Raw genomic sequence first — 24629 nt, 5'->3', positions numbered from 1 at the left:
AAAAAAAATCCCGTCAGTTCCCGTATGGTTTTTGCCTTCTTCAATGAATGAGCATATTGATAAAACAAAGTATGTTTTGTAGTTCACTCCATTAAAGAATTTTTGTTATAGTTTTATTCACCTCTAACACAGGGGTCGATTTACATTCCGTATTAATCTGTATTCATGTTTTTACACTAATACACTGACTCAAGCATAACTAAGAGACTCACTGGGTTTAACCTTATCTTAACACAATGTAAAGACAACAACAGACATCAGGGCAAGAGCATTCCGGATTAAGCTCTACCACCTAAGGTGCTTCATTGTGCTCAGTACAGCAGTATTTTTGCATTTTTCACCAATCAGAATGCAGACAAGAATCCTCTTCTTTTACATTATGGGGTTTTACATGCCAAAACCATGCTATGATTATGAGGCATGCCGTAATGGGGGACTCTGGAATAATTTTGACCACCTGGGCTTCTTTAACGTGCACTTAAATCTAGGTACGCACCCATCGAAGTGCAGCCGCCGGGACAAGAATTGGAAACCTTCTCATTTGCCCTTAGTAGCAGAATGTCCTACACAATTGAGCAGGTCGTACCAAGCCAGGCAGACTTCACCATTTACCGCAAACTCACACAAGCAAGTAACAAGTAAGAGAAGTGCCGGTCCCTGCCCACCTGAGGTGGAGCTCGACTGATCCACAGCCTCTGTAGCCTGCACGCTCCTCGATTCACTGCATGCTTTGAAGGAGCATCCAACAGACTTGTCAGCCAGAGGTAAGCTGCACTGCGTGCCAACCTCGACCTGACCAACAACCTTTGAAGGGGCATGACATGCTGCTTTGGCAACAGTGATACGTTCAGCAAGGCTCGTTGCATTTGTGAGGCCTGCAGAAAATAATTGGAGTGATTGCAGTCCTGTTATAGCATCAAAGACAAGAGGTAAATGACACTAAAAAGATGCAGAAGCAGATTACGATAGCCGTGAAACACAACATAACCCTTTCGGTTCAGTATTCCAAAAGGGCTACAAGGGACAATTCACATTGAATACTAGAAATCAGGGCAACTTTTTTCTGTGCATGGTTTATGATAGCAGAACATATCTTGGACTTTGTTTTTCATCTCGTACATTTTAAAGCTACTGGTATAGTCCGACTAATGCAAAGAGATTGCAAGATCCTAAGGTCATCATTACCAGCCTAGTTAATGTCCACTTCAGGATCTCCAACTGCCCTGTCTTAAGCCGGCTAATACCATGCCATGCTTGCATGTTTTCTATTCCATCACACTACCTATATATCTAGTGCACACAACAGCATGTCTGTTCCATTGGTACCCTATCAGTAACCCTTATAGCCCATCAGTTACCTACCGTGCACATTTTTTTACCTGCCCTACAAACCCTACACATTACCTGCCCTGCCAAAGTCCATTTTTAATGTAATGGCACTCTTTGGGGAACTTATGCATGTTACTATATATGCATAATGTATGTACGTATGTATGCATGTTTGTGCATAACCTCTTTCCCACCAACTTGGGTCACTGGGTAGTCCATGGTTAAATGGGTAGGGCATCTGGCTGCTGCGCTGAGCAAACCGGGTTCAAAACCAGCATCCCTCTGTGACAGCTTAACAAGAATGCCGAGTACTTCCTAGACATGGAAGTTGCTTGAAGTACCTAATCAACCTGGCCAGCAGGAAAATGGAATCCCACCACAGCATGGCCCAAGTAATCCACCAATTTCAACGAAACGAGGCAGACCTCCTCTTGACATTCAAAGCCCAGTACTTCCCCACACAGCCATCGGAGCCTCTGCCACCCTACACCGCTAGCCCAAACAAGCTCCTAGATGAGGACATTCATCTACATGAAGTAACAGTGGTAACCCCTCACCGCTAGAGCTTACTGCCCATCTGAACAAAGTATGGAGGATGGGAAGCCTTCCCAAGGACTGGAAAACAGCAGAGGACCATGTCATACCAAGGCGAGGTAAACCACCAGCCATTGAGAACCTAATGACCATCTCCCCCACTTCATGCATGGAGAAGCTCCTAGAGCACATCGTTCTCAGCTGGCTACAGCCATTCTTGCAGAATTTGGGGAAACTTCCAACAACGCTGATAGAATTCCGTCTACACCTTGACATAGGACATCCTACTTCAGCTGAAAGAGGAGGTGGTGAATTTACCAGTAACATGCAACACCCCCACCACTATCCTTGCCTTGGATCTTAAAGGGCATTCGATAACATCAAGCATACAGCAATCTTATGGAGGCTAAACACACTAGGCTGCGGGGCTAGGACGTATTATTAAGTCAGCGATTTCCATACTAAAGCGACACTAAAGATCGAGGAGCAAGCCACAAACCCCTTCCTACTGGGTGGGTGTGGCAGACCACAGGGCGTAGTGCTAACCCTTCTCCTGTACAATATCACCCTAATCGGTTTTCCGCCACTACTCTATAGCCTCCCATGGATCCAGCATGGCCTATACGCAGATGACATTACGATCTGGTCAACCACAGGGTGAATCGGGGCAATGAAGAGCCACTTGCAAGATGCAGCAGATGTGGTGAGCGATCATGCTAAGTCATGCGGCCTCAGCTGCACCCTCCAAAAGTCAAGGCTACTCCTGGTCTTACCACGAAAAAGAAGCATGCACCCGACTTGCCCAATGTCAACATACAGCTGGAGGGACGCACCATCTTTCTGTCCCAGAGTGTGAAGACATCGGGAATGGTTTTCCAGTCAGATCGCACCCACACAATATTAATCAACAAGCTTAAGAATACAACAGCCCAAGTTACCCACATGATCTGGTGAACAGAATAAATTCTAGGGTTTTATGTGCCAAAACCACGATTTAATTATGAAGCACACCATAGTGGGAGACTGGATTAATTTTGACCACCTGGGGATCTTTAATGAGCACCCAATTCACGGGACATGGTCGTTTTTGCATTTCGCGCTCATCGAGATGTGGCCGCTGCAGCTGGCAAACAATGTTGGGGGTTGCAGAAACGAGGAGGTCTATTCTCTCAATGCCTGGTGCTCTTTGCCTAGCTCAGCCACCCACCGCCTCAAACTGTAAGCTTATCCCATGCAATCTGGAGCAACATCATCATACCTCCCTTCCTTGCAACATGTACCCAGTGCACCATGTGCAGTGAAGGGAGGCCCAGGCCATACACAAGCAATGGGCACTTGAGCAGCACTTTCAACATGACCCATAACCCTTGCTTCTGTCCTGCGCAGGCTGCAATCTTATTCCTGTTGGCATTACCAACTGACACACTCACTGACTTGGAATGCATTTCCACACATCTTCCTGGAGCAAGCTGTGTCTGCACCACTGTCAACGCACATTTTCCTGCCATGGTACCATCAGCAAGGCTTGTTTTCCATGCACCAACCACATTGACCACTGAATCGTCCATCAAGGCACATTTAAACAGCTTCCCTATGAGCTTCACCTTCAGTGGGCACTCAAGCAGCACTTTCGACATGGCCTGTAACCCCTGCTTTTGTCTTGGGCAGTTGCGCACTAAAATTTACTTATATGCTAGAAAAATTGATGAATGCTTCTTAGTGCTGTTCCCGTGCCCACAGGTGCTGTGTGAGACTATTTGGTAATGTTTGACTTCGTTGTTTGCCTTATTGTTGCTCTCTTCTTGGAGTGCTGAGACAAACCCTGGGCCTAATATTAGAGTGGATTCACTTTAGATACTGAAACACTACCAGGGGACCCTGCAGAACAAATGAAGATAATGCTTCACTTTATTAAGGATCTGCACACCTGCTCACTCCAGTCATGGAAAAATTTAGTCAAACAAGTCGCCTACAGTCTGCGCTCATTACAACAGACCCACGTACAACAGACTTTCGGCTATAAAGGACCATATTTCAACCTTAGATTGTTATTTTATTGATGCAACAAAGTTTGCTTTTAACAGACTGCAGTACAACGGACTATTGATTACTGCGGACGAAATTAGCGGCAATTTTTGTCAAAACCAGTAGAATAAAACAGACTTTTGTCATGCTGTGTCGACACAGGCTGACAACCGACTTGCGAGGTTCAGCTGACGATTGCGGCTCAATATTGCGCGCGCAAGGGAGGAAGTCAGGGCGGAAGTGCACCGTCTTCTTCTGCTGCGATGTGGACAAAGTGCGTCCAGTGCCAGTACCTTCATATGTGCTGTGCTTCCTACGTTTAGTTCGTGTTGAACCGAGACAGCACAAAGGTCACTGGACCTTTTTCAGGTGCACCTACAGTGCATTGCGTGGCGTGTTGCTGCGCTGTGCATCATGGGATGGCATAAGACGCCATTTCTTTTGGGGGTCCCGTGGTTGCGCACTTCCCTCTGCGAGAGCTTAGGAGCTTGTGTTCGCAACACTTTTCATCGCGATTTTTGGGAATGGAAGCAGCAAATCGCAGACAATGCTGAACCAGTGTGTTGCCATAGGCTGCACAAATGTCGGGAGCAAAGATGGAGCCATCAGACTATCTAGATTTCCTGCTGCCTGCCTACATGCAGCCAAACGAGCGAAGTGGATTCAGACAACGAGCCGCGTCAATGTCGACGGCTCACCCTGGCAATTGTTCGCCAACTCTCGAGTGTGCAGCAGACATTTTTTACAAGGTAAGTTATTTTATTTTTCTGTGTAGTTGCAAGCAATGTCGTGCAGCGCCGTTAGCAAGCTGTTGCTGGCCTAACCATCACGTAGCTCCATGTATGTACATTTGCTCAGCAGTGGTGGCCAGTTTGGCGACACCTTATGCAATCAAAATAATTGCGAAGTGCAATAGTGCATTTTTGTGAGCTACGAAGTAAGGAAAATGCTCTTTAAAATGCTTGCATTTTCGGGAGTATGCTATAACATGATGAGAATTATGTGATGAGAATCTTGGCGCCTGCCATCTGAGTGAAGTTGTAGGCGCCAGTCGAGTGTAACGTACATGCGTAGAAACGACAGATGCTTGCATGAAGTTTACCACATTCTCAAAGGAGAGCCATCGCATTTTCCCCACCGCCCTAACTACATGCCATCCGTCTTCATTCGCAAGAGAAGTCGTAGCAGCGCCTTATTTCGCTTCAACAGATTGGAAAAAAGGCATGTAGGCCGCCTTTGACAAAGATGGGTCCTCCTATCGAAACGTTGGCCAGGCTTTCAGAGTTACCTTATCCCTGTTTATAACTTTTATACCACGTGTCCTACTCCATCTGTCAACCCCCCTTTTTGATTTTGAATATAAATTATGAGAAGCTGTCGAACAAGGACTACCCTCAGGCTGGAGCTACATTCCTTGTTTGACGACTTCTCATCACTTAAATCCTCCGTTTCCCCATGAACTTCTGTGTTGTCTGATATATTAACCACTTGATGAACACAAAAAATTTATCGTTCAGGGCCTGAAGCACTAAGAGTACTTCTGATCGATTGTTTGCAAAATGTTAACCTTGGCAAGCATTTTGATTGAAAGCATCCAAGGATACACCTTTCTTATTATATGTAGCACTATCATATCAATGAATATGATGATATGCAGTGTTTATTGGCGCAAGGGCCAAGTGTGGCCAAAGAGCGCCAAGGCAGTGGTGATGAGTACTGAATGGACTAATGGCTGATGTGACGTGGCTGTAGAGAGGCCTAAAACTGAGAGCTATAAGTTGCTTAGAATACATAAGGAATAAAAATATGAGAATGGCTGAAGTAGGGTATGCTATAAGTATAGGATGTACAACAATGGTGCAATAGCGTTACATGAATGAAAATGGACAGGTGATTGTTGTTGACGAGTAGCACAACAGCCTCAGTGGATCCCTTGAGCACAAGGACCCGGAGGCATGTGCTATAACAAATGTTCACATCGCAACCGTGGCCTCTCGCAAGAGGCCGTGTTACGAATTTCTTGGACAGAAAACGTGGAGCGTGTCAACGTCGTTTAAAAAGGCTAAGGTATATTGCATGTGAAATAGCGGTTCTCTGCCTAGAAACAGTGCCAGGTGAAGTGGTATACACTGACTGTATGCTAAAGGGAAGTGTGTTTTCCTCTGGACTTGTGTTTCGTGGCATTCTAGGAAGACATGCTGAAGACTGAGTGTCTGCCCACATCTACTACACATTGTACGTTCACCGCCAGTCAACAAAAAGCTATGTGCACCGTAAGTGTGCCCTGTTCTGAGACGACAGAATAGGACATCACTTCGTCTGGACTTGCTCAGTGATGGCCAGTATCCTAAATGTGGCTTAACTATGTGGAGTTTATTAAGGGTTTCAGCGTCCCACTTACGCTGCCAGTAAGTTCTGGGTTCTTTCCGTGAGTATAGTTTTAAGTCTGAGACCGGAACGGCTACGGACATGTTGCAAGCTTTTGTGTCTAAGGAGGTAGCAATTCGGTCTGTCAGGACGTTACCTTCAATACCTCTGTGTACAGGCACCCAACATATTGTTACATGTTGGCCAGAGGCATAAAAAGTACAAAGGAGAGAGAAAAGATCCGCAATTACTGTATTTATGTGGTTGAAGCATGTCATCAATGTTTTCACAATGCTTAATGAGTCTGTGTATATGACCGCCTTATGTAGTTTTAACTGTTTGATGTGTTTCACAGCCGACCACAGTGCATACGCTTCTGCTGTAAAGGTGCTTGTTTGAGGGTGCAGAACATTGTACTCTGAAAAGGATGCGCCGACGGCTGCATATGACACGCCAGCATGTGATTTAGATGCATCTGTGTAATACTCTGGACACGGGTATTTAAATTGTAATTCCAGAAAATGCATATGAATGTGTGCCTCTGGAGCGTGCTTCGTTACCTCCACAAACGATGTGTCACAGTCAATGATTCGCCACAACCACGGCGGAAACAGCTTGGCAGAAGCCATTAGACAATTTTCATGAATAGGAACATCCATCTCCTCTCTCAGCTTTCTCACACGGATCGAGAATGGCTCTCTGGCTGTAGGTTTGTTATGAAAGAGTGTTGCAGAGGTCATATCGTTTATGGTGGGATAACAAGGATGGTTTTTGTTAACATGTACTTTCAGAAAATAATTAAAAGTAGAACATGACCACTGCACATCGAGCGACCATTCATTCGAATCGACATAGAGGCTTCGAATCGGACTCGTCCTAAAGGCACCGGTGGTGAGGCGGATACCAAGATGATGCACAGGGTCCAGCATCTTGAGAGCACTGGGTGTAGCAGAGTGATACACTGCAGCACCGTAGTCTAACCGCGATCATACAAGCCTCCTGTAGAGGTTCATGAGGCATTTCCTGTCGCTTCCCCATGTTGTGTGTGACAGTATTTTCAGGATGTTCATTGTTTTAAGGCATTTAGCTTTCAGATACTTGATATGAGGAATGAAAGTTAGTTTTGAGTCGAGTATTATGCCTAAACATTTATGTTCAGTGTTGAGTGGTATGTGTTGTCCATGCAGCATAATATCAGGATCTTGTACCAAGCCTCTCTTTCTAGAAAAAAGTACACAGGTGCTTCTGAGGGGGTTTAGTTTGAAGCCATTTTCATTTGCCCATTTTGAGACCTTGTTCAGTCCGAGTTGGACTTGGTGCTTGACTTGGTGGGTGGAGCAGATTTTACTGCTGCCACCTCGGGGGTGGGGGATGCAACAGCCAACGACTCGCTGTGCGCGGGCCGGGCAGGTGGCGCAGGCCTGTGCGGCGCTGCCCCCTGACGCGTCGCATCGGCGTACGTTGTGTGGAATGGCGAGCACCTTTTACGTGCTTCCTTGAAAGAGATGTTCTCATGTACTTTTAGGGTGATTATTTCCTTTTCTTTTTTCCAGTTGGGACAAGATCGGGAGTATGCTGGACGTTCACCATCACAGTTTACACAGTGAGGTGTTGCTTCGCATTTATCTGAAGCGTGGCCTCGGACTCCAAATTTCGCACATGTGAGTTTACCATGGCAGCTCTGCGATCCGTGGCCAAATCTTTGACATTGGAAGCATCTTCTTGGATTAGAGATGTATGGTCTGACAGCTACCTTTGTGTATCCAGTTTCTATGGTTTGTGGCAGATCGCAAGTGGCAAAGGTGAGGATCAGGTGCTTTGTAGGAATTTCCTTATTTTCTCTTCAGATAATGAGTCGTTGTACATTAGTTACATTTTGCTCTTTCCAGCCCTCTAACAGCTCTGTTTCGGACATGTTGATAAGATCTGCATCAGATACTACACCGTGTGCTGTGTTCATAGACAGATGAGAGGATACGGTAACAGGAATGTCTACAAATGCCACAAGTTTGTTTAGTTTGTTGTGCTGTTCTTTATCATGGATTTCAAGGAGGAGGTCCCCGCGCGCGCCATTTTGGTGACCTTATAGCCTAGGCCAAGTGCATCAGTCAAGCCTTTTGCAACAAGGAATGGGGACACGGTTCTAGCTGGTTTTTTTTTTTCTTTTTTTCGCTGTGCACAACTTGGAAATCGGGGGAAAATTTCTTTTGGTTTGAAGAGGCTTAGAATTTTATCGGTGCGTCCCCTCTTTTGAGGGCAACGATCAAGTAGACGTGGAAAAGCAGGTGTTCCCATAATATTTCGGTCATTTTCGGCGGCCGCCCACCACGGAGCCCAACAGGGGTACGCTGTGGCACTCAATGTGTAAGGCTGCAGACGCCAGCCGTGCATTGCTGCTATAACTTAATGTAACATACCCAAGAGAGGGCACATACACAAGGTTAACCCTAGCCACCTAGGAAAATTAGGAAGTGACGGAAGAGAAGAAACGATAGGACAGTAAAAGAAAGAAGATAGGAAAGAAAAAGGTTGAAGAGGCGGACAGGAAAAGGTGACTGCCGATTTCACCCGGGTGGGTCAGTCCGGGGGTGCCGTCTACGTGAAGCAGAGGCCAAAGAGGTGTGTTGCCTCCGCCGAGGGGCCTTAACAGTCCGAACACCCGGCATCGGCTCAACCCCCAGGATCGCCCTTTCCCCGGACACGGCTAAGTCGCGTACGGCTACACGCGGGAGGGTCCAACCCTCGTGTGCTCGGGTACGTGGTGTCGCAACACACCAAACGCCTGCTGACGCAGACGCCCCTGCGGGGGACAGGGGAAATAGAATCGTACATTTGTTGCACTATGTCATATAGAGACGCACCGCTATAGCCAGCATGCATGGTATAGTATGCTAATATTGATCCACTAGTGTCACAATACAATGGTCCTTTCCAACTCTGAATATGTAGAGCTATTTACAGGCATGGTGCTCGAATGTTGAGAACGGCTGAATAAAATGAACGGACTGCAATGCATTTTGTGCACTCAGTGTATGCTTGGGATTAATTGCTACACTTGTTTAGGCTGTATCTTAAATTCTTAAAAAATATAGGGGCATAATGTAAAGTCGCTTGTTCTGCTGCACATGCGTAGTGGCATATGTCATATTTTGTATGAAAACCTCCAATAATGTTTCATTACCAACTTTGGTAAACATTAAAGTTGGTTAGTGTTGATGCCACTTGATCACTAGAAATGCATATACTTGCCCAAGCTTAGGCGAAAACTGTTGTCGTGCAGTTTACAAGGAGCAGTTTACAAATAGTGGAAGAACGTTCCATAGAGCACAAATACATTTCTTTGCGAACACTGGGATCGCTATTTCGGTACTGGAGCTATGAATTGACAAAAAGTATTTTGTTGCACTGTATTTATTACTTCTTTAACTTATTATCAATTTGATATTTGCAATATTACAGTGGCATGAAATCATGGACTTGACAACAGCTCATCTGGTTGGGAATTAACTTGGCACAAGGAAAACACTGACCACAGTCAAGGTGAAAATTTTACTGTGGTCGTTGCCTTTCTTGCGCTTTTGTAGTGACATGTAAAATATGAATTCAACCGTCCAGGATCGTAAACCTGGTAAGTAGAGCTAATTATAGCATCTGCGAGGCTGAAAAAGGCCTGGACATTGAATGTCTACACGGCAGCGACAGCAGTGCTTCCCAAAGTGGCTACTAGCCGTAAGTGGAGGGAGTATTAGCTGAGCTACCAGCTGGCTTGTAGAAGTCTAGGTCTAGAGTACAGCTTACAATTGACGGCTACTAGCTGTGACCTTAGCTAGACCAAGCTGGAAGGTAGACGTCTATTAGCAAGCTGCGTGCTTCCTGGGAATATCCATGGAGGAAAGAAGAAATACAGTATATGGACCACGAAAATGAAACGTGCCAGAAGCTGTTGGATGTTTGCTTCTTGAACTCACGGTCCGATGCAGCGAACGGCGCCCGATTTGCAGGTTGACGACCGTGTTGCAGGTTTGGTTGGTGCACGTCGTCCTGCTGAGTCACTTCGGCGAAGGCACGAGCATTTTGGCCCGGCTCCGTAGTGTCTTCGGCAGCTAGTTGAGTTGCGGCGCGCTCAGCTCCGGAAATGTAAGTGGCACTCGCAGCGTGCGCCGCGAACGCGCGAACGCCTTCACGTTGGCGCGTCTCTCGCCGGACCAATGCGAGCCTCGCCCGTCGACGTCGTTGCCTTTCTGTGCCGCTTAGCGCAGCAGTTAGTGCTGCCATCGCAAGCGAAGCGGTAGGCAGCGTGTAAGCACTGCTGATGCATGTTGAAGCTGTTGTACTGCGCAGGCGACGAGGTGTCACCGTGTCCATTGCCGTGCCACAGGATGGAAGCATAGAGTGGAAGCTGCAGGCAGGGCGCTCCGCACATCGCGCTACGGAGAGCAGCCACAGAACACCTATGAGCTGCCCATAGAGTTTGTTTCTCACTTCTCACTACATTGAGCTGCCTAAATAGAGCGGCCATGAATGGATGGATGTTATGAGCATGCCCTTTGGAACGGGACGGTGGGTTGCGTTACCTAGGCTAAACAATGAAAAAAAAAAACACTATGAACTACCACGCCCAAATTTTCTGATCCCTTATTGCGAACTGCGCTTTTGTACGTCTCTGTCTGGATGGATGGATGGATGGATGGATGTTATGAGTGTCCCCTTTGGAACGGGGCGGTGGCTTGCGCCACCAAACTCTTGCTACTATGCTGCCTAATATCCTACCTTGGTTAATCAATGAGAAACAAAAAAAAAGACACTATGAACTACCACGTCCAAATTTTCTGATACCCTATTGCGAACTGTGCTTTTGTACGTCTCCGTCTTTTGTCGTTTCCCTACTTTTCTTCCACCAATCCTCCAATCGCCTCTTACTGATGTCTATTGCGGACCTGTTTGCTTTACCACTGCTCCCGCTGAACCCAAGGGCTTCAAGGAGGCCAGTGGTGCCTAAATCGACCGCTGGATAGACGTCTTCACATTCTAATAAAATATGCTCCGTCGTTTCCCTAGCTTTACCGCAGCAAGCACATGCTTCTTCTTCCTTCTTATATCTCGCTTTATAGGTGCGTGTTCTAAGGCATCCCGATCTCGCTTCGAAAAGTAATGAGCTTCCCTTTGAGTTATCATAAATGGTTTCTTTCCTAATTTCGTTTTTTCCCCTTAAGTAGTTACTCATGGCAGGTTTCTTTTCCATTGCCGCCACCCATGAGATTAATTCAGCCTCTCTGACTTTCCGCTTGACCTTCTTTGTTGCTGTGTTGCCCACCCCACAGGCCGCATACTTGCTGGTAAGCTTCCTAGTTCTTTTCCTCCACTGTGAATCAATGTTTTGCCTGTACAGATACCTGAACACTCTCCCAGCCCATTTACTTTCCTCCATATTCCTCAGCCGTTCTTCATACTCAATTTTACTGCGAGCTTCCCTCACTTCAAAACTAGTCCAGCCCATATCCCCTTGCACAGCTTCATTTGTAGTCTTCCCGTGAGCGCCCAATGCGAGGCGACCCACTGACCTTTGGTTCCCGTCGAGTCCTGATTGTACCCCTGATTTAAAGCAAACAACCGCATTTCCAAAAGTAAGTCCTGGAACCATTACCCCTTTCCACATACCTCGGAGGACCTCGTACCTATTGTATCCCCATAGCGCTCTGTGCTTCATTATGGCTGCATTTCTCTTCCCCTTGACTGTTATGGTTTTTTCCTGTGTTTCCATATATCCGTTGCCTTCGTTTATCCATATACCAAGGTATTTATATTCTGTTACCCGAGGTATTTCTTGGCCCTGTATCTCCACTGTCTGTTCACTGTTATCATTGAATACAATAACACCTGATTTTCTAACACTAAATTTCAAACCTAAATTGTTGGCTTCCTGTCCACAGATATTAGCCAGACGTTGCAAATCACTTTGCTTGTTTGCGAGCAACACAATGTCGTCCGCATAAAATAAACCTGGGAGTTGCTGCTCTATTACTGTACCTGCCTGTTTGTATGATAGATTGAACCCGATATTACTTCCTTCTAGCGCCCTCTCCATCCTCACCATGTACATCATAAACAGCAGCGGAGATAAAGGGCACCCCTGCCTCAGTCCCTTGTTGATATGAACTTTCTCCGCGCTCCTCCTCCCTTCCCATTCAACGCAAACAGTATTTTCTAGGTAAATCTCTCTGAAAAGCTGTATACAATCGTTACCTAAGCCTTCCCCTTCCAGAATATCCCACAAAATGCTGCGGTCTACGTTGTCGTATGCTCCTGTAATGTCCAAAAAGGCCACATACAACGGTCTGCTTTCTGCTTTTGATATTTCAATACACTGAGTAAGAACAAACAAGTTATCATCCAAACGCCTACCTATTCTAAAGCCATTCTGAAGCTCTCCCAAAATGCCATTATTTTCTGCCCATGCTTGAAGCTTTAATTTGATTGCCTGCATTGCTAGCCTGTATATTACCGATGTAATGGTCAACGGTCTATACGAGTGAATTCTGTCTTTCTCCCCCTTACCTTTATAAATTAAATTCATTCTACTTTGTCGCCAACTGTCTGGTATTCGTCTATCTTTTAAAGTTTTTTCAACTGCTTTCACGAGAGCTTCCTTACTTTTTGGTCCCAGTTCATTTATCAGCCTAACGGGAACCTCGTCTAGCCCTGTGGCTGTGCGCTTAGGAATTTTCTCTTCCGCTTTCTTCCAGTTTAAATTTGTAAGCACTAGCTCCTTTCCCCCTTGGGTCTCTTTCATGCTCTTTTTTTCTTCAAATACAACCTCGTCCTTGCCTTTGAAAGATTCGGCTGTTACTTTTTGGATGTAATTTATTGCTGCTTCTCCTTCCAGTCTGTTTTCATCTTCATCTAGGATATGTTGTTGTATTGTTGTTGACTTCCTGCCTAATGATTTTATGTGATTCCAAAATATTCTAGGTGCGGCCTTCTTTTTCTCACGTATTTCTGACAACCAACTTTCGCTTTCACCTTTTAATTTTGCTTGTACCAGTATTTGAACCATAGACTTTTTCTCCCGGTATATTTCCCATTTACTGGTTACTTCATCCTGTGGCAACTGCGCCTTCTTTGCCTGCCTGTGCTCTCGAGATGCTTTCTGTCGTTCGGCGATCGCTTCTCGTATCTCCTTGTTCCACCAGCTTTTCGGTTTCTTTTTTCCTTTCCAATGAACATGTTGTTTCTCTTTCCGTAATTCTGTCGTTACTACACTTAGAAGCTCACCATATTCCCACCCCTTACTTGGCGACTTGCCAATTTCTTCCTCCACTCTAGTGACTATATTCGCTATTTGTTCAGCGTTCAAATTTGGACTGGCCATTTTGCTTTCGTTGCTCTCTTTCCCAACTACATATCCCATTTTCAAAATGATGCGTTTATGGTCACTCCCTATGCTGCTAAACCCTTCCTCATCGATGACCATTTCTCTCAACTTATCATGAATTCCTTCTGTCATCAGACAGTAATCAATGGTCGATTGCCGGTTTCCCACTTCCCACGTGATCTGTCCTTCACACTTAAGCCCTGTATTCACGATCACGAGGTTATGTTGCTCGCAAAGGTCTAGCATTGACTTCCCGTTATTGTCGGTATAGCCATCTAAATCCTGTATGTGGGCATTCATGTCACCTAATAGGATTATCTCAGCACCATTCCCGAAACCCCTAATATCAGCGCTTATGCATTCCACTAACTCTTTATTCTTCTCTGTGCAATTTATTCCGGTCCACAAATACGTAACTCCAAGCCAAGTTTCTTTCCCACTCATTGTACCTGCTAACCAAAGATGCTCTTGACATTGTGAATTTACTCTCTTCCATTTGGCTCCCTGATGGATGAGCATTCCGACTCCCCCTCCCTTTCTTTCCGACTTAGTTCTGTTGCACCCTTCCCATACATAATTCTCAATAACTGGCGGCTCTTCTGAGTCTCTAAGGTGCGTTTCTGTAACCGCATACACCCCTATTTGTTCTCTATGTAACTGCTCCTCAATCTCTGCCCACTTTTCCTTTCTTCTGCCGCCCTGCATGTTTATGTAGCCTATTGCATGGCGAGCTCTTGTTCTTGCTTTCCTCCTTTTTCTGTTATCGACGGCAATGCTCTTCTGATGTTCCCCTAGGGGACCTTCTTTATTACTACCTACTCTGACCTCCTGAGCGCCCGCGGGCCCCCTAAAAAAGCAACAGCGCGACCCCCAAGTCGCCAGCCCACTTCTCGTGCTAGCCTGTAATTGAAGTGGATCCCATCTCGTTTAAAACCACCACAACTTCTCACTTCCCTGTTTACTTCGACAACCTCGAAGCCTTTCTCTCGGCTCATTTTCCATATTGCCTCATTGGCAGCCATTACGGCTCTTTGTACGTGACTGTCACGCACAGGCACCTCCGGCACCGTGCACACCACGATCTGCGCCTGAGGGGATAGCTCGCGCAAGTCGTCCACCCCCTTCGCCAAGCGCTGGGCTAGTCCTGGCCCTTTCCCTTTCAGGACGTCATTTAGCCCACCTGCTACTACGACAAGGTTGCGCACGTGGGCATTTTCCGTGAGCTTTTCTTTTGCTCGCTCCATGACAGAACCCAGTGTCTGTCCTGGAAATGTCCCTACCGCCACTCTTTTGTCGCCTTTCACCCTCTCTACAATTGCTTTTGAGCACCCAGCCATGTTTGAGTCGCCAGCGATAATCACCCTTTGACTCTCTCCTACCTCTCCCTGCTTCCCGGCTTCCTGTGGCTGCAGCGTCGCCTCACTCGGGGCGTGTTGCGCTGCTTCGCTATAGCTACGCCGATTCACCGGCGGCGAGCTGGCGACCGCTTGCTTTGGCTCCCTGCCTCCCACTTCGCCCTCGCTTTGGTGTCCTGACCCGACATTATCCGCTGCCCGAGTCTCAAGAGCGTCGAGCCGCCTTTGCAGTTCGGCGCTCCTTTCTTTCGCCTCCCCAAGCTCGGCCACAGTCCTCACCAACTGCGCGGCCTGGGCCGCCTCCACCTTGACGAAATTTTCAACCTTCGCCTGCAGTTCTATCCGCTTCTCCTGCTCCTCCCTCAGGTTTGCCTTAAGCTCTTCAAACTTAGCCGCCCAATTCTCTTCCAGTTTTTGGACGGCTTCCCTGACGCGCTCGCACGACCTGCACGTGAAGCTAGACCCCACCGCGTCTGCTAAATTCTGAAATTTAGTCTCGTCGAGGAAGCACCAGCGCAGGCACTCGTCGCACTGCACTTGCTCCCCGTCCCCCGCGGCCTTCATGTTTTTCGAGTTCATCGCTAGGCCTACGTCCCTAGGCCCAACGAGCAAGTTCGCCAAATCACTCACGCAAACCCGACCTCGACCGCTATCCCAAACAAAAACAAAGAATTATCACTCCCTACTCCATGTGAGAATCCGAAGAGCTAGCTGAAAGAACTACCCCCTAGGCCTAACGGGGGAGCCGCCAGACCTAGACAAAGCCGGTACGTTTCCTACTCCTACCAAAAATTCAAAATTTGCGCCCCTACTCCATGCAAAAGAAAACACTTCAAAACACTAGCTAATAAAGATAAAAGAGTACTTAGCTACGAACGAAGTCGCTGAAGCCTCGTCCACAGGAGCGTCCGCGAGCCACGACCGTTCCCAACGGTCGTGGCGCCACCAACGCCACCAACGCAAGACGCTCGCCGCCCGTTTTGCGTCACCCAACAACTTCTAGCCATTCAGTGTGAACTTCCGGCCGTTCTTGCTTCCGGTCTCGGTGACTTCCAGGGAAAAATGGTGTGCTGCATGGTGTGCCCTTGCGCCCCATGGTGAACTGTTTACTTCAGGCAGGCTTGGGCACAGGCTGCCAAGTTTGCATGGCTCGTGCAGTCATTGATGTCGGCTGCTTTCATAGCTTTCTACTCAATCGCTGCACGCGTCAGCTAAGCGGCCTGCCTAAAGACTGAAAGACTGGCATAACCTCCGCGCGCAGCAGCGCTGTTGCCGCAGGACCATGGCATTCATGGGTAAATTTTCCAAGTGCCCGCTGTGCCATAAGGAGTTCAGCACGTCGGGCAGCCTCTCCAAGCACAAGCGACGCGTGCACAAGGTGATGCCCGATCCGACAAGGGCAGCTCGCGCTGGCCGCGAAGTGAGGTGTGGAGAACAAGACTGTACCTACGTTGCTACAAGGCGCGACGACATGCGTGACCACTTGGTCGTCGAGCACGGCCTCTCGCTGGTTGAAGTGCAGGAGGAATTTGAGTCGATGAAGGACTTCCGCGAATGGATGGACCTCGTGTCGCGCGCCAATCGAACGCAGTTCGCGGCGCGGGCCAGTGACACGCAGGCCCGGGCAACTGTCCACCGCTACGTCTGTCACCGTTCCGGGCTGAGCAACCTTAAGACTACCGCGCGGCGGCGCCGGATAAAGTCGCAGGGCTCATGCAAAATGGGCAGCTGGTGCACCGCGTACCTGAACGCCCGCGAGTGCCTGCTGACCGGTGCGGTGCGTGTCAACGGTTGTTTGACGCACTATGGCCACGACATGGACGTCGTCCACCTTCGCATCTCTGCGGCTGACCGGCGGGCCATACTGGCCGAGATTCGGCGCGGCGTACCCTTCGACCGCATCCTCGAGAACATTCGCAGCGATTTTCCTCAGGACGCACGGGAAATAACGCGCACGCACCTCATCACCATGGGCGATATCCGTAATATCGCCGTCTCTGAAGGTCTGCTCTCGTGGAAGTTGGACGTGGACGACGACCGGAGCGTTCGCAAGCTTGCCGCGCGCTTCGCGGCCCAGTCCTATAGCCCGATCCTTCTCTACAAATCCCGGGGCACCTCCGCAGACGCCCCCGCGGAAGCCGATCCGACGGCTATCGGCATCGGCAGCTATCGGGGTTTGGCTGAGGATGACATGGCACTAGTGATTCAGACGCGCTACCAGCGAGATCTGGTCAGCAGGGACCCCGCGCTTGTGTGCGTCGAGCCGGTGACGGGTCATAGCTCCGAATACACGTTGCTGGCCCTTCTGGCCACAACAGACGCGGGCCTGGTGGTCCCTATCGCCTGGTGCGTCTGCGGCGCCGCTAATCCGGCTGTCGTGGCTGCTTTCTTCGGGGTCGTCCATCAGAACATGGGCGACTTCACACCGCGGTTCTTCATGTCTGAGGACACCGAATTCTACTTCAACGCCTGGCTGGAAGCTTTCGGTGCCGAACCACGACCGCACAAAATTCTTTCGTCGTGGCATCTACAGCGCGCATGGACTGAAGCTGTCAACACGTGGGTTCGCGGCCGGGAGAAGCAGGCAGCTGTAAACAGGTCGTTAGAACTGCTCGTGAACCAGGAGTCAGTCGAATCTTTCCATAAAATGCTGCGCCGGGTCATCAGCATGCTCAAAATGGACAGTGACACTGCCAGTTTTGGTGACGTATTCGAATCAACTTATGCTGGACGGCCTGAGCAGTGGGGAAGTTGCTTTTTCAGGGACCTTGATATCAGCATTGAAGATTTCCACACATTGTTCAGGCGCATTGCAAGCCGCCTAAAAGTGAAGAGATTGGACAAGATAGCCCATAATCTGCTGCTGGCCTCTGAATCAAAGCAGTATGAAAACTACATGAAAGTTGTCCGTCAAACACAGCCTGAAGTGGAAAGCTCAAAAAATCAGAAGGCTGCACCTGTTTTAAATGAACTAATTCATACTGCTGATGGAGTTCCAGTTGAGGTTGTGTCCATTGATACAATGGACATTGTTGAAACAGTGTCTATTGACACAGTTACCTATGAGGCAATGACCACTAGTGGGATGCCAGTTCAGGTAATGCCTGTGGAAGAAGTGCAGGTGCATGAGCTACAATCTGGTGAGCCACAAATTGAGACCATGTGCATTGAAGAGGTGCATGCTGAAACTTTGCCCAATCTGGAAGTACCTTTAGATAAACCAAACGTACCAGCATGTGAACAATCTCCTTTGAAGCTGAAACGTTCTGGTCGCAAGTCCACACATCAGATGGCACTGAAAATATTGGAAGCACATCAGGATGCGCTGAACATTTCGCCAGAACATATTGTTCATGTAACTGACAACCAATGGAAAGTGATTGATGAAGGTGTCCCCTATGATGTCATTGAGGTGCTTAGTCACTGTAAGGCCAATTGTCAGCTTCGCTGCAGGCAATGCAATGCTTGCTCACACAGGTACAACTGCAGTTGTGACTGCACATACATGTGCCGACACATCCATGCATGCCTCATTCATGCAAGCGAAATCTTCACCGAGCCAGTGGGAATGGCAGAGGAAGTGGCGAACACAATGACACCTGAAGCATTGGCTGAGAGCACGAGCTTTGCATTTTCAAGCATTGAGCCCACTGAAGAAGCAGGGGTGCAAGGAGACAAGAAGAAGCTTGAAGTGCTTTGTGCTTTGCATAAGCTAAATGAAACATGTGTCCGTGCCGCAGAAATACTGGCAGCAAGAGAAGGCTTACCACTAACGCACCAAGCAGACTACATTTTATCAACCTTGAAGGCAACAAGCACTGTGTTGGACACCTTCTGTCGCAGAGGCCTGACCCAGATTCCAAGAAAGCTGGCTGATCATGACTATGAAAGCACAAATTAGTGTGGAGTTTGGATAGCGCACATTAGTTTGATTGTCCATCTTGTTTAGGGGTCACTGCCAAGTTTAGATGGAAAGAGAAGGTGTTGAGAGATGTTTAGGCAACTTATAAGTGAAAGGCTTGAACACAAGAACTTGAGAGGACCCTGATGTGGGCCACGTGTTTGAGACCCCTGATCTAGTACCCGTGCACATTCAGAAGTGTTGCTACATAAACTGTTGTCTTCCACTGCATCACAACTTCATCAAGACAACACAGAACATAGAAAGCGCTCACATGCCAAAAGAGAAAAGAATCTGTTTATGGCCTTGCATAATGTGTTGTACACATTGTTAGGTAGCTAGCAGCGACATATCCTGATTGGCATGGCACAGCTAGGCTTAAGGGCAACAGAAGTAGCTTATGAAGCAGTAAATAGGCCATGCCTGTTAATGGTCTTCAATTGAAAAAGCAAAGCATGAGCTTGAAGTGTGCATAACAGTCTGCATGTCACACGAGTGTTTAAGAGCCAATGGGTCAGTGAGCCCCAGAGAAGGGCTTTGGAATATGTTAGAGCACGTACATAAAGCAAACAGTAGTGCTACAATTGTTAACTTGGACACTTTCCTGATCATGTTGTGATCTTTGCTGCTACTTGATAGGCTTGCAGTTCTGTTTACTGTGTCTGTCTCCAGTGTGCATGACTGCTAGAACTGCCTTTAAAGTTGTCACATTGCAATCAGCAGTGTCATGTTTACTAGAATTTCGTTTGCAGTGACTGTTGCCTTCAGTGCTTCAAGCTAGTAAATGGCAAGTGTCTTACTGCGAGTTACAGATCACATTGGCAGACGCTGATCAGCACACTTTGGCTCGCTTAGTGCACGTGTGTGTGTCGCCCATTTTGCTGCGACAACATCCTGCAATGCTGACCAGCTGGTGTTGAACACACTAGGGGAGCTGTGCTAGTCGTAGTGGCTTAGGCATTATAGCATTGTACAGCATTGTACAACAGCATTGTAGCATAGTGGGCACCAGCAGGTTGCAAATTATATCTATTAATGCCTGCAACTACCGACACGTTCATATTATTAAACAAGTGCGACTGACCCAGTTAGTGAAAAACTGACACTATTGTAGTTCCTGTAACACACAAATTGAACTATCACAAGTTTTGCTTCGGGAGCAGTTTGTCTTGTAAGCATTTGTATTTCAGCATTTCGTAATGCCACCTAACTACTATAATTGCAGTACCAGCTACTTTCAATATGTCGCTGCAAAAAGTGCATGTTCTGCCATCTTAATTCGCAGACTATAGTGCTCGAGTTATACACGGAGTGCTGTTTGGACTTGTTCAGTAGAATCAACTTTCAGCATATTATTTCACCCGCAAGTAGGCCCTGCATGGTTGGTTTCTGTAAATTTCACGATCACAAAGTGTTTCGTGGTGAAGGTTGTGCTTTCAACCAGCAATGAACGTACTACTGTTATTAATACACAATGCATAAATATCTAGATTGCAGGGAAATGCGTATACAAAAAAAAAAAAAAGAACAGCTGTGGTTGACAAAAGGTTTACACTTGCCGGCCTAAATTGAAGCCAGCTTATTTCTATTGTTCACATTGTTATTTGCATTGAATAACAGTATATGTATGTTGATTTTGCTACATGTAGTCTCATGTATGATGTGTAGTGCTGCCATTGCATGGTAGGCTCTTAAGTACACACCACACAAAGGAAGTGTTGCATGTTCAAATGCCAGAGGTGGGCATATTTGAGGCGTCCAGCAGGTGGGCTTGCATGGCTGTCTGTGCAAATGTTTTCATTGCTGAGCAAAGCATGCTATTGTGCACTGCTTGTTCCGCGGTGCAGAATTTTCACAGGTGGTGCTAACAAACTTTGTCTTACTGGTGAGGGAAATGTCTAGCTGGACAACTATCTTATTTCGGCAAAGAATGAGATGAACTCGCTGCTGAAGCAGTGGGTTGCAGCTACAAGTATTAAGGCTGCACTGTTAAGAGTAATCTAAGGAGAGCAGTGAGCATGTCCCCAGTGTCATTAGCCTGTTTGCTTCACAACAGGAATTTCAACTTGTCAAATATGCAGCGAAATGATGCCATTAGTCGTGCATACAAAAGTTTGAAACCTGGCTGTATGACATGACAGAGATGATATTCCACATTGGTTATGCTGTTCACATGAACGTGCAAGAGGAAACTCAAGCTATGTAAACTGGTTGACTGGAAAGTTAACGGACAACTTGTAAGCAGCAACAGTTACAAATTATGTGCAAGTGGCTAGGCAGTGTCTCGTTTGAGCTAACAGCCATGCGTGCCTGACAACTATTCCATTTAAAGCTCAGTTGAATGTGTACTACATGCAATGTTACAAATGCACAGGGAAACAAAATTAGCCCCACTTCCCGGTTCATTGCAAGGACAGCGCAACCTTTTGTGCTGCTGAGATTTTATAGAGTAACTGTAATTGACAGTACAGTTGAGGAACAAAGTGCCTGAGCTTGTATATTGTGTTCACCCTATTCACAGGTTTCTACAGCAAGTGTTGCTTGACTTCGTACCAGATTGACTATATGAATCCTTTTTATCATAGCTTACAGAATTGTGTTGGTGTGTTTTCCACAAACTTGCTTGGATACACTACATTCTAGTCACTTCGAACAAGCACCGCAGCACTGAAAAGGACTGTGCGGGGTATGTGAAATTGTTTTCTGTGCATATTTAATAAGCAAAGCTTGCCAATTCACAAAAAAACACACACACATATGCAATGTTGTTCTGGTGTGCAGTTCATGTTCTTTCAAACATTGCACTCGTGTGCGCGTGGCTTCTCAATTATGTATTAAAAGCTACATGCATCTGGCCTGTGGTTTATTTCATATATGCCTTCCAGAGTGCAAGAGAGCCTTTGTGAAATCACACACTGTCGTGCATACAGTAGATACTCGTCAAAATCAAACCAACAGTGCAAAAATAGTTCTCTCGTCGACCATGCCCAGAAGACGAATCACAAGATAAATTGGGACAATGCACATATCGTAGCCACAGAGAAGCACCTGCCAAGGCTCAGTCTTGAATCTTTAATTATTCAAACCAAAGGTAATACACTGAACAGATCATGTGGCATCCTCAGTTACATGTGCTCCCGAACTTTATGTCATGCACTCAAGTCTACTTAAGAACCTTCAGCGTAGCTGCAGCATTTCCATTGTGAATAAGGAATCTGTATGGATACCGAAGAGTCATTTCGTTTTGACTATGGTCAACGACCTGCTTTTATTTTCAAGAAAAATTCACTGTATTGCAAATAGAAAATCTTGGGATCCCTTGCCTATTGTCATTCACTAGTGGAAATTCATTACAGAGTATAGAAGATAGGGGCAGCCATGAAATCGGTTGTGATTCCTTAGATCTGTTGCCAAAAGCCATAAATGAACCGAGAACCTTTAGAAATTGTTAAACTGTGGAGGTTTTCATCAAGACCAGAGAGGGAAATAGCAAATAAACAGAAAGGCAGGGAGGTTCACCAAAACAGGAAATATGGTTAGCAACCCTGGAATGGGGAAAGGGAACACAGAAAGACCAGAAGAAAGTACTGGACAGACGGAGCGCAGGCACATGATCACAACATGCAACTGTTGCTGCACACTACCATGCATGGTACAGGATCACACGAAGCACAATGAGCACCAATTCGGGTGAAAGCCATTTTTACAGGGTTTGTTGCCCTCTGCTGTGATGGCTTGTGGGGTCGCCATTCCGGAATGGTTTGTTTCAACCATGGTTCACAGTTTGCTGTAGCGAGGACTCGCACAGAATGCATTCAAGGTCTGCTTGCAGGCTTGTGCATTGCGTTGTCAGCCACTCCAGTACAAATGAAAGCTACAATCACTGAGCAACCACAGTGGGTAACCATGGGCCTTTATGCATGGTGTAAAGGACCATGGACAGTGCATAAAGAGCCAGAATTTTCTACACACCGGAAGCAGGCAAGACTTCAGGTCTGTGAATGAAAGTATTTTAAACAGAGTAGCATTGTTATAGAAAGGCTACCATGTGGCACGAGAGACTTTCATTCATTTGGCATCCATGGGATACACAGCATTAATTTGGATTATTTTAAAGCTGACTGAAGAGTGCTTTCAAAGATTCAAGTGCTCCTACATTTCAATTGCCTGTGCTCACTCAACAGTATGAATGCTCTACAGATGTTTCAAGACTGAGTTACTCTCTTGTTTAAAATTAGGTTGACAGGCCAATAACTGCATGACTAGGCAATGCTAGAATATTGCGTATTTAAAGGACAATAAAGAATAATGCCTAGGTAATTGGTTTTGAAGAGCAAGGTACTTCAAGACTTTATTTACGTTGCTTCAGCACAAGGGCCCGACCCTTATTACTTTAATTGTACACTCGAATCATGATGGCAGCAATACAAATAAAGCGATGAAGGATTTTACTCTTTTTTTTTTTTGCATAGATATGTGAAATGCTTCTGTGCAGGAAAATGTGACACAAATTTATGTTATTGAACTCTTGCTTACTTTCAATATGCAACACAATCCTTTATTGTACCTTAGCACCGACTACACTCGAGCAGATGCCGTCCTATTCCACAACTTTGTGTGGAGTTGATGCATACAATTCAAGGTCATGATGACACCCACTTTCCATTTTTACACATTTTGTGGCTTACCAAGCATTCACACAGCAACATGCCAACTTAGCTTAATAAATTCCATTTATAGCCTGTGGTATTCACCACAACTAGCGTTATAAAAACAAATGAGAAGTTTGACATTTTAGTAAGCAATAAAATGGAGGCAACAAAGAATGAAATGGGAAGAGCATAGGCTCACTCAATGTGCTTGCCATCGTTGTGGCATTGGGCATCTTGCAGGGTTGTCTTGCATGTGTCCAGCATTCTGCGGGTTGCCACTACAGGTATGTTTTGCACATTCAAAGAAAGGAAAGTGCAATTGTGGATCAACACTTCAAGACTACAAGCCTTCACTTGACACCTACAGTCAACAATGTGACGGTTCCCAGTTAGGTATTCAAACTACCCTCAGCATGGGAATTCATCAGCATTCGTTGTAACCTAGGCTAAGAAGTCGCAGGGTATTGAGGTCACGAAAAGGAAATGTGCAGGTGCATTGATTGGAATGCATTTAGAAGCCTCTCTTAAGTCATGAATGCAAGCTTATCCGATATCATGTAGACAAAGATATAGTAAATGCATTCTGCATGTACTAATTTGTGCAAACACTATTTGCTGAAATGGAAAAATTACAAATCTGAGAGCAGCTGATATTCAAGTTAAGATTGCAGTTGGGCAAGCTGCTTAACGGTTTTAGCAAGTAACTGGCTGTCTGTTCAGATAACAAAATGACAGGAAAGGGACAGGCACTTGAAATCGGCAGAGGTTTATAGATGAAGCAATATGTCAAAATTTGCAGGCATAGGATGGACTCAGCCAACACAGAAACATTTAAGTGTAGATTAATGGGAAAGGCAACACTTGTTGAATTTAGGAAAGTGACGGTACTACTACACGCCCATCACACGTTGCATGTTTGTAGTGTTCCCAGTGATGTTGCTGAGGTGATTGAGAGTGCAAAAAAGGGGAATGCTTTTCTCTCGCTCTGCCATATGTCTCTGACATTCTGCGCTGTCTCATCCTGCATTAATGGTCGGCAGTGTCAGTCGCTCGCAGCTGCTGCTGGCCATATAATACAGCCCCAAATTAAACCA

General features: G+C 46.5%; 2 protein-coding genes and 1 long non-coding RNA gene across 4 annotated transcripts in view; 2 read left to right on the top strand and 1 right to left on the bottom strand.

Moving 5' to 3' along the window:
• The window catches only part of RpL8 (ribosomal protein L8), a 67810-nt gene extending 57049 nt beyond the window's left edge, over nucleotides 1-10761 (bottom strand). Inside the window, exons 1-2 of one of the 2 annotated variants that reach the window (XM_075681965.1) lie at nucleotides 10224-10761; nucleotides 666-875 (exon numbers count right to left, since the gene is read on the bottom strand). In XM_075681965.1, coding sequence (XP_075538080.1) covers nucleotides 666-875; nucleotides 10224-10644 — 631 coding nt within the window. In that variant the 5' untranslated portion in view covers nucleotides 10645-10761. Of the gene's footprint in view, nucleotides 1-665; nucleotides 876-10223 lie in introns of those variants that run through there. The other variant, XM_075681966.1, reaches the window with a different exon arrangement.
• Nucleotides 7806-24282, top strand: LOC142572679 (uncharacterized). Its single transcript, XR_012826123.1, has 3 exons — nucleotides 7806-7916; nucleotides 9715-9795; nucleotides 21405-24282. It is a non-coding gene; the product is annotated as an uncharacterized LOC142572679 (long non-coding RNA).
• On the top strand, nucleotides 16037-21739 carry LOC142572674 (uncharacterized). The gene has a single exon (XM_075681964.1). The coding sequence runs from the start codon at nucleotides 16265-16267 to the stop codon at nucleotides 18881-18883; it is 2619 nt and encodes an 872-aa protein (XP_075538079.1). The 5' UTR covers nucleotides 16037-16264; the 3' UTR covers nucleotides 18884-21739.
• Nucleotides 24283-24629: the final 347 nt, after the last annotated feature.

This window comes from Dermacentor variabilis, chromosome 2 (assembly GCF_050947875.1).
Source record: "Dermacentor variabilis isolate Ectoservices chromosome 2, ASM5094787v1, whole genome shotgun sequence".
Classification (NCBI taxonomy): domain Eukaryota; kingdom Metazoa; phylum Arthropoda; class Arachnida; order Ixodida; family Ixodidae; genus Dermacentor; species Dermacentor variabilis.
This window is presented reverse-complemented; position numbering and strand designations above follow the sequence as displayed.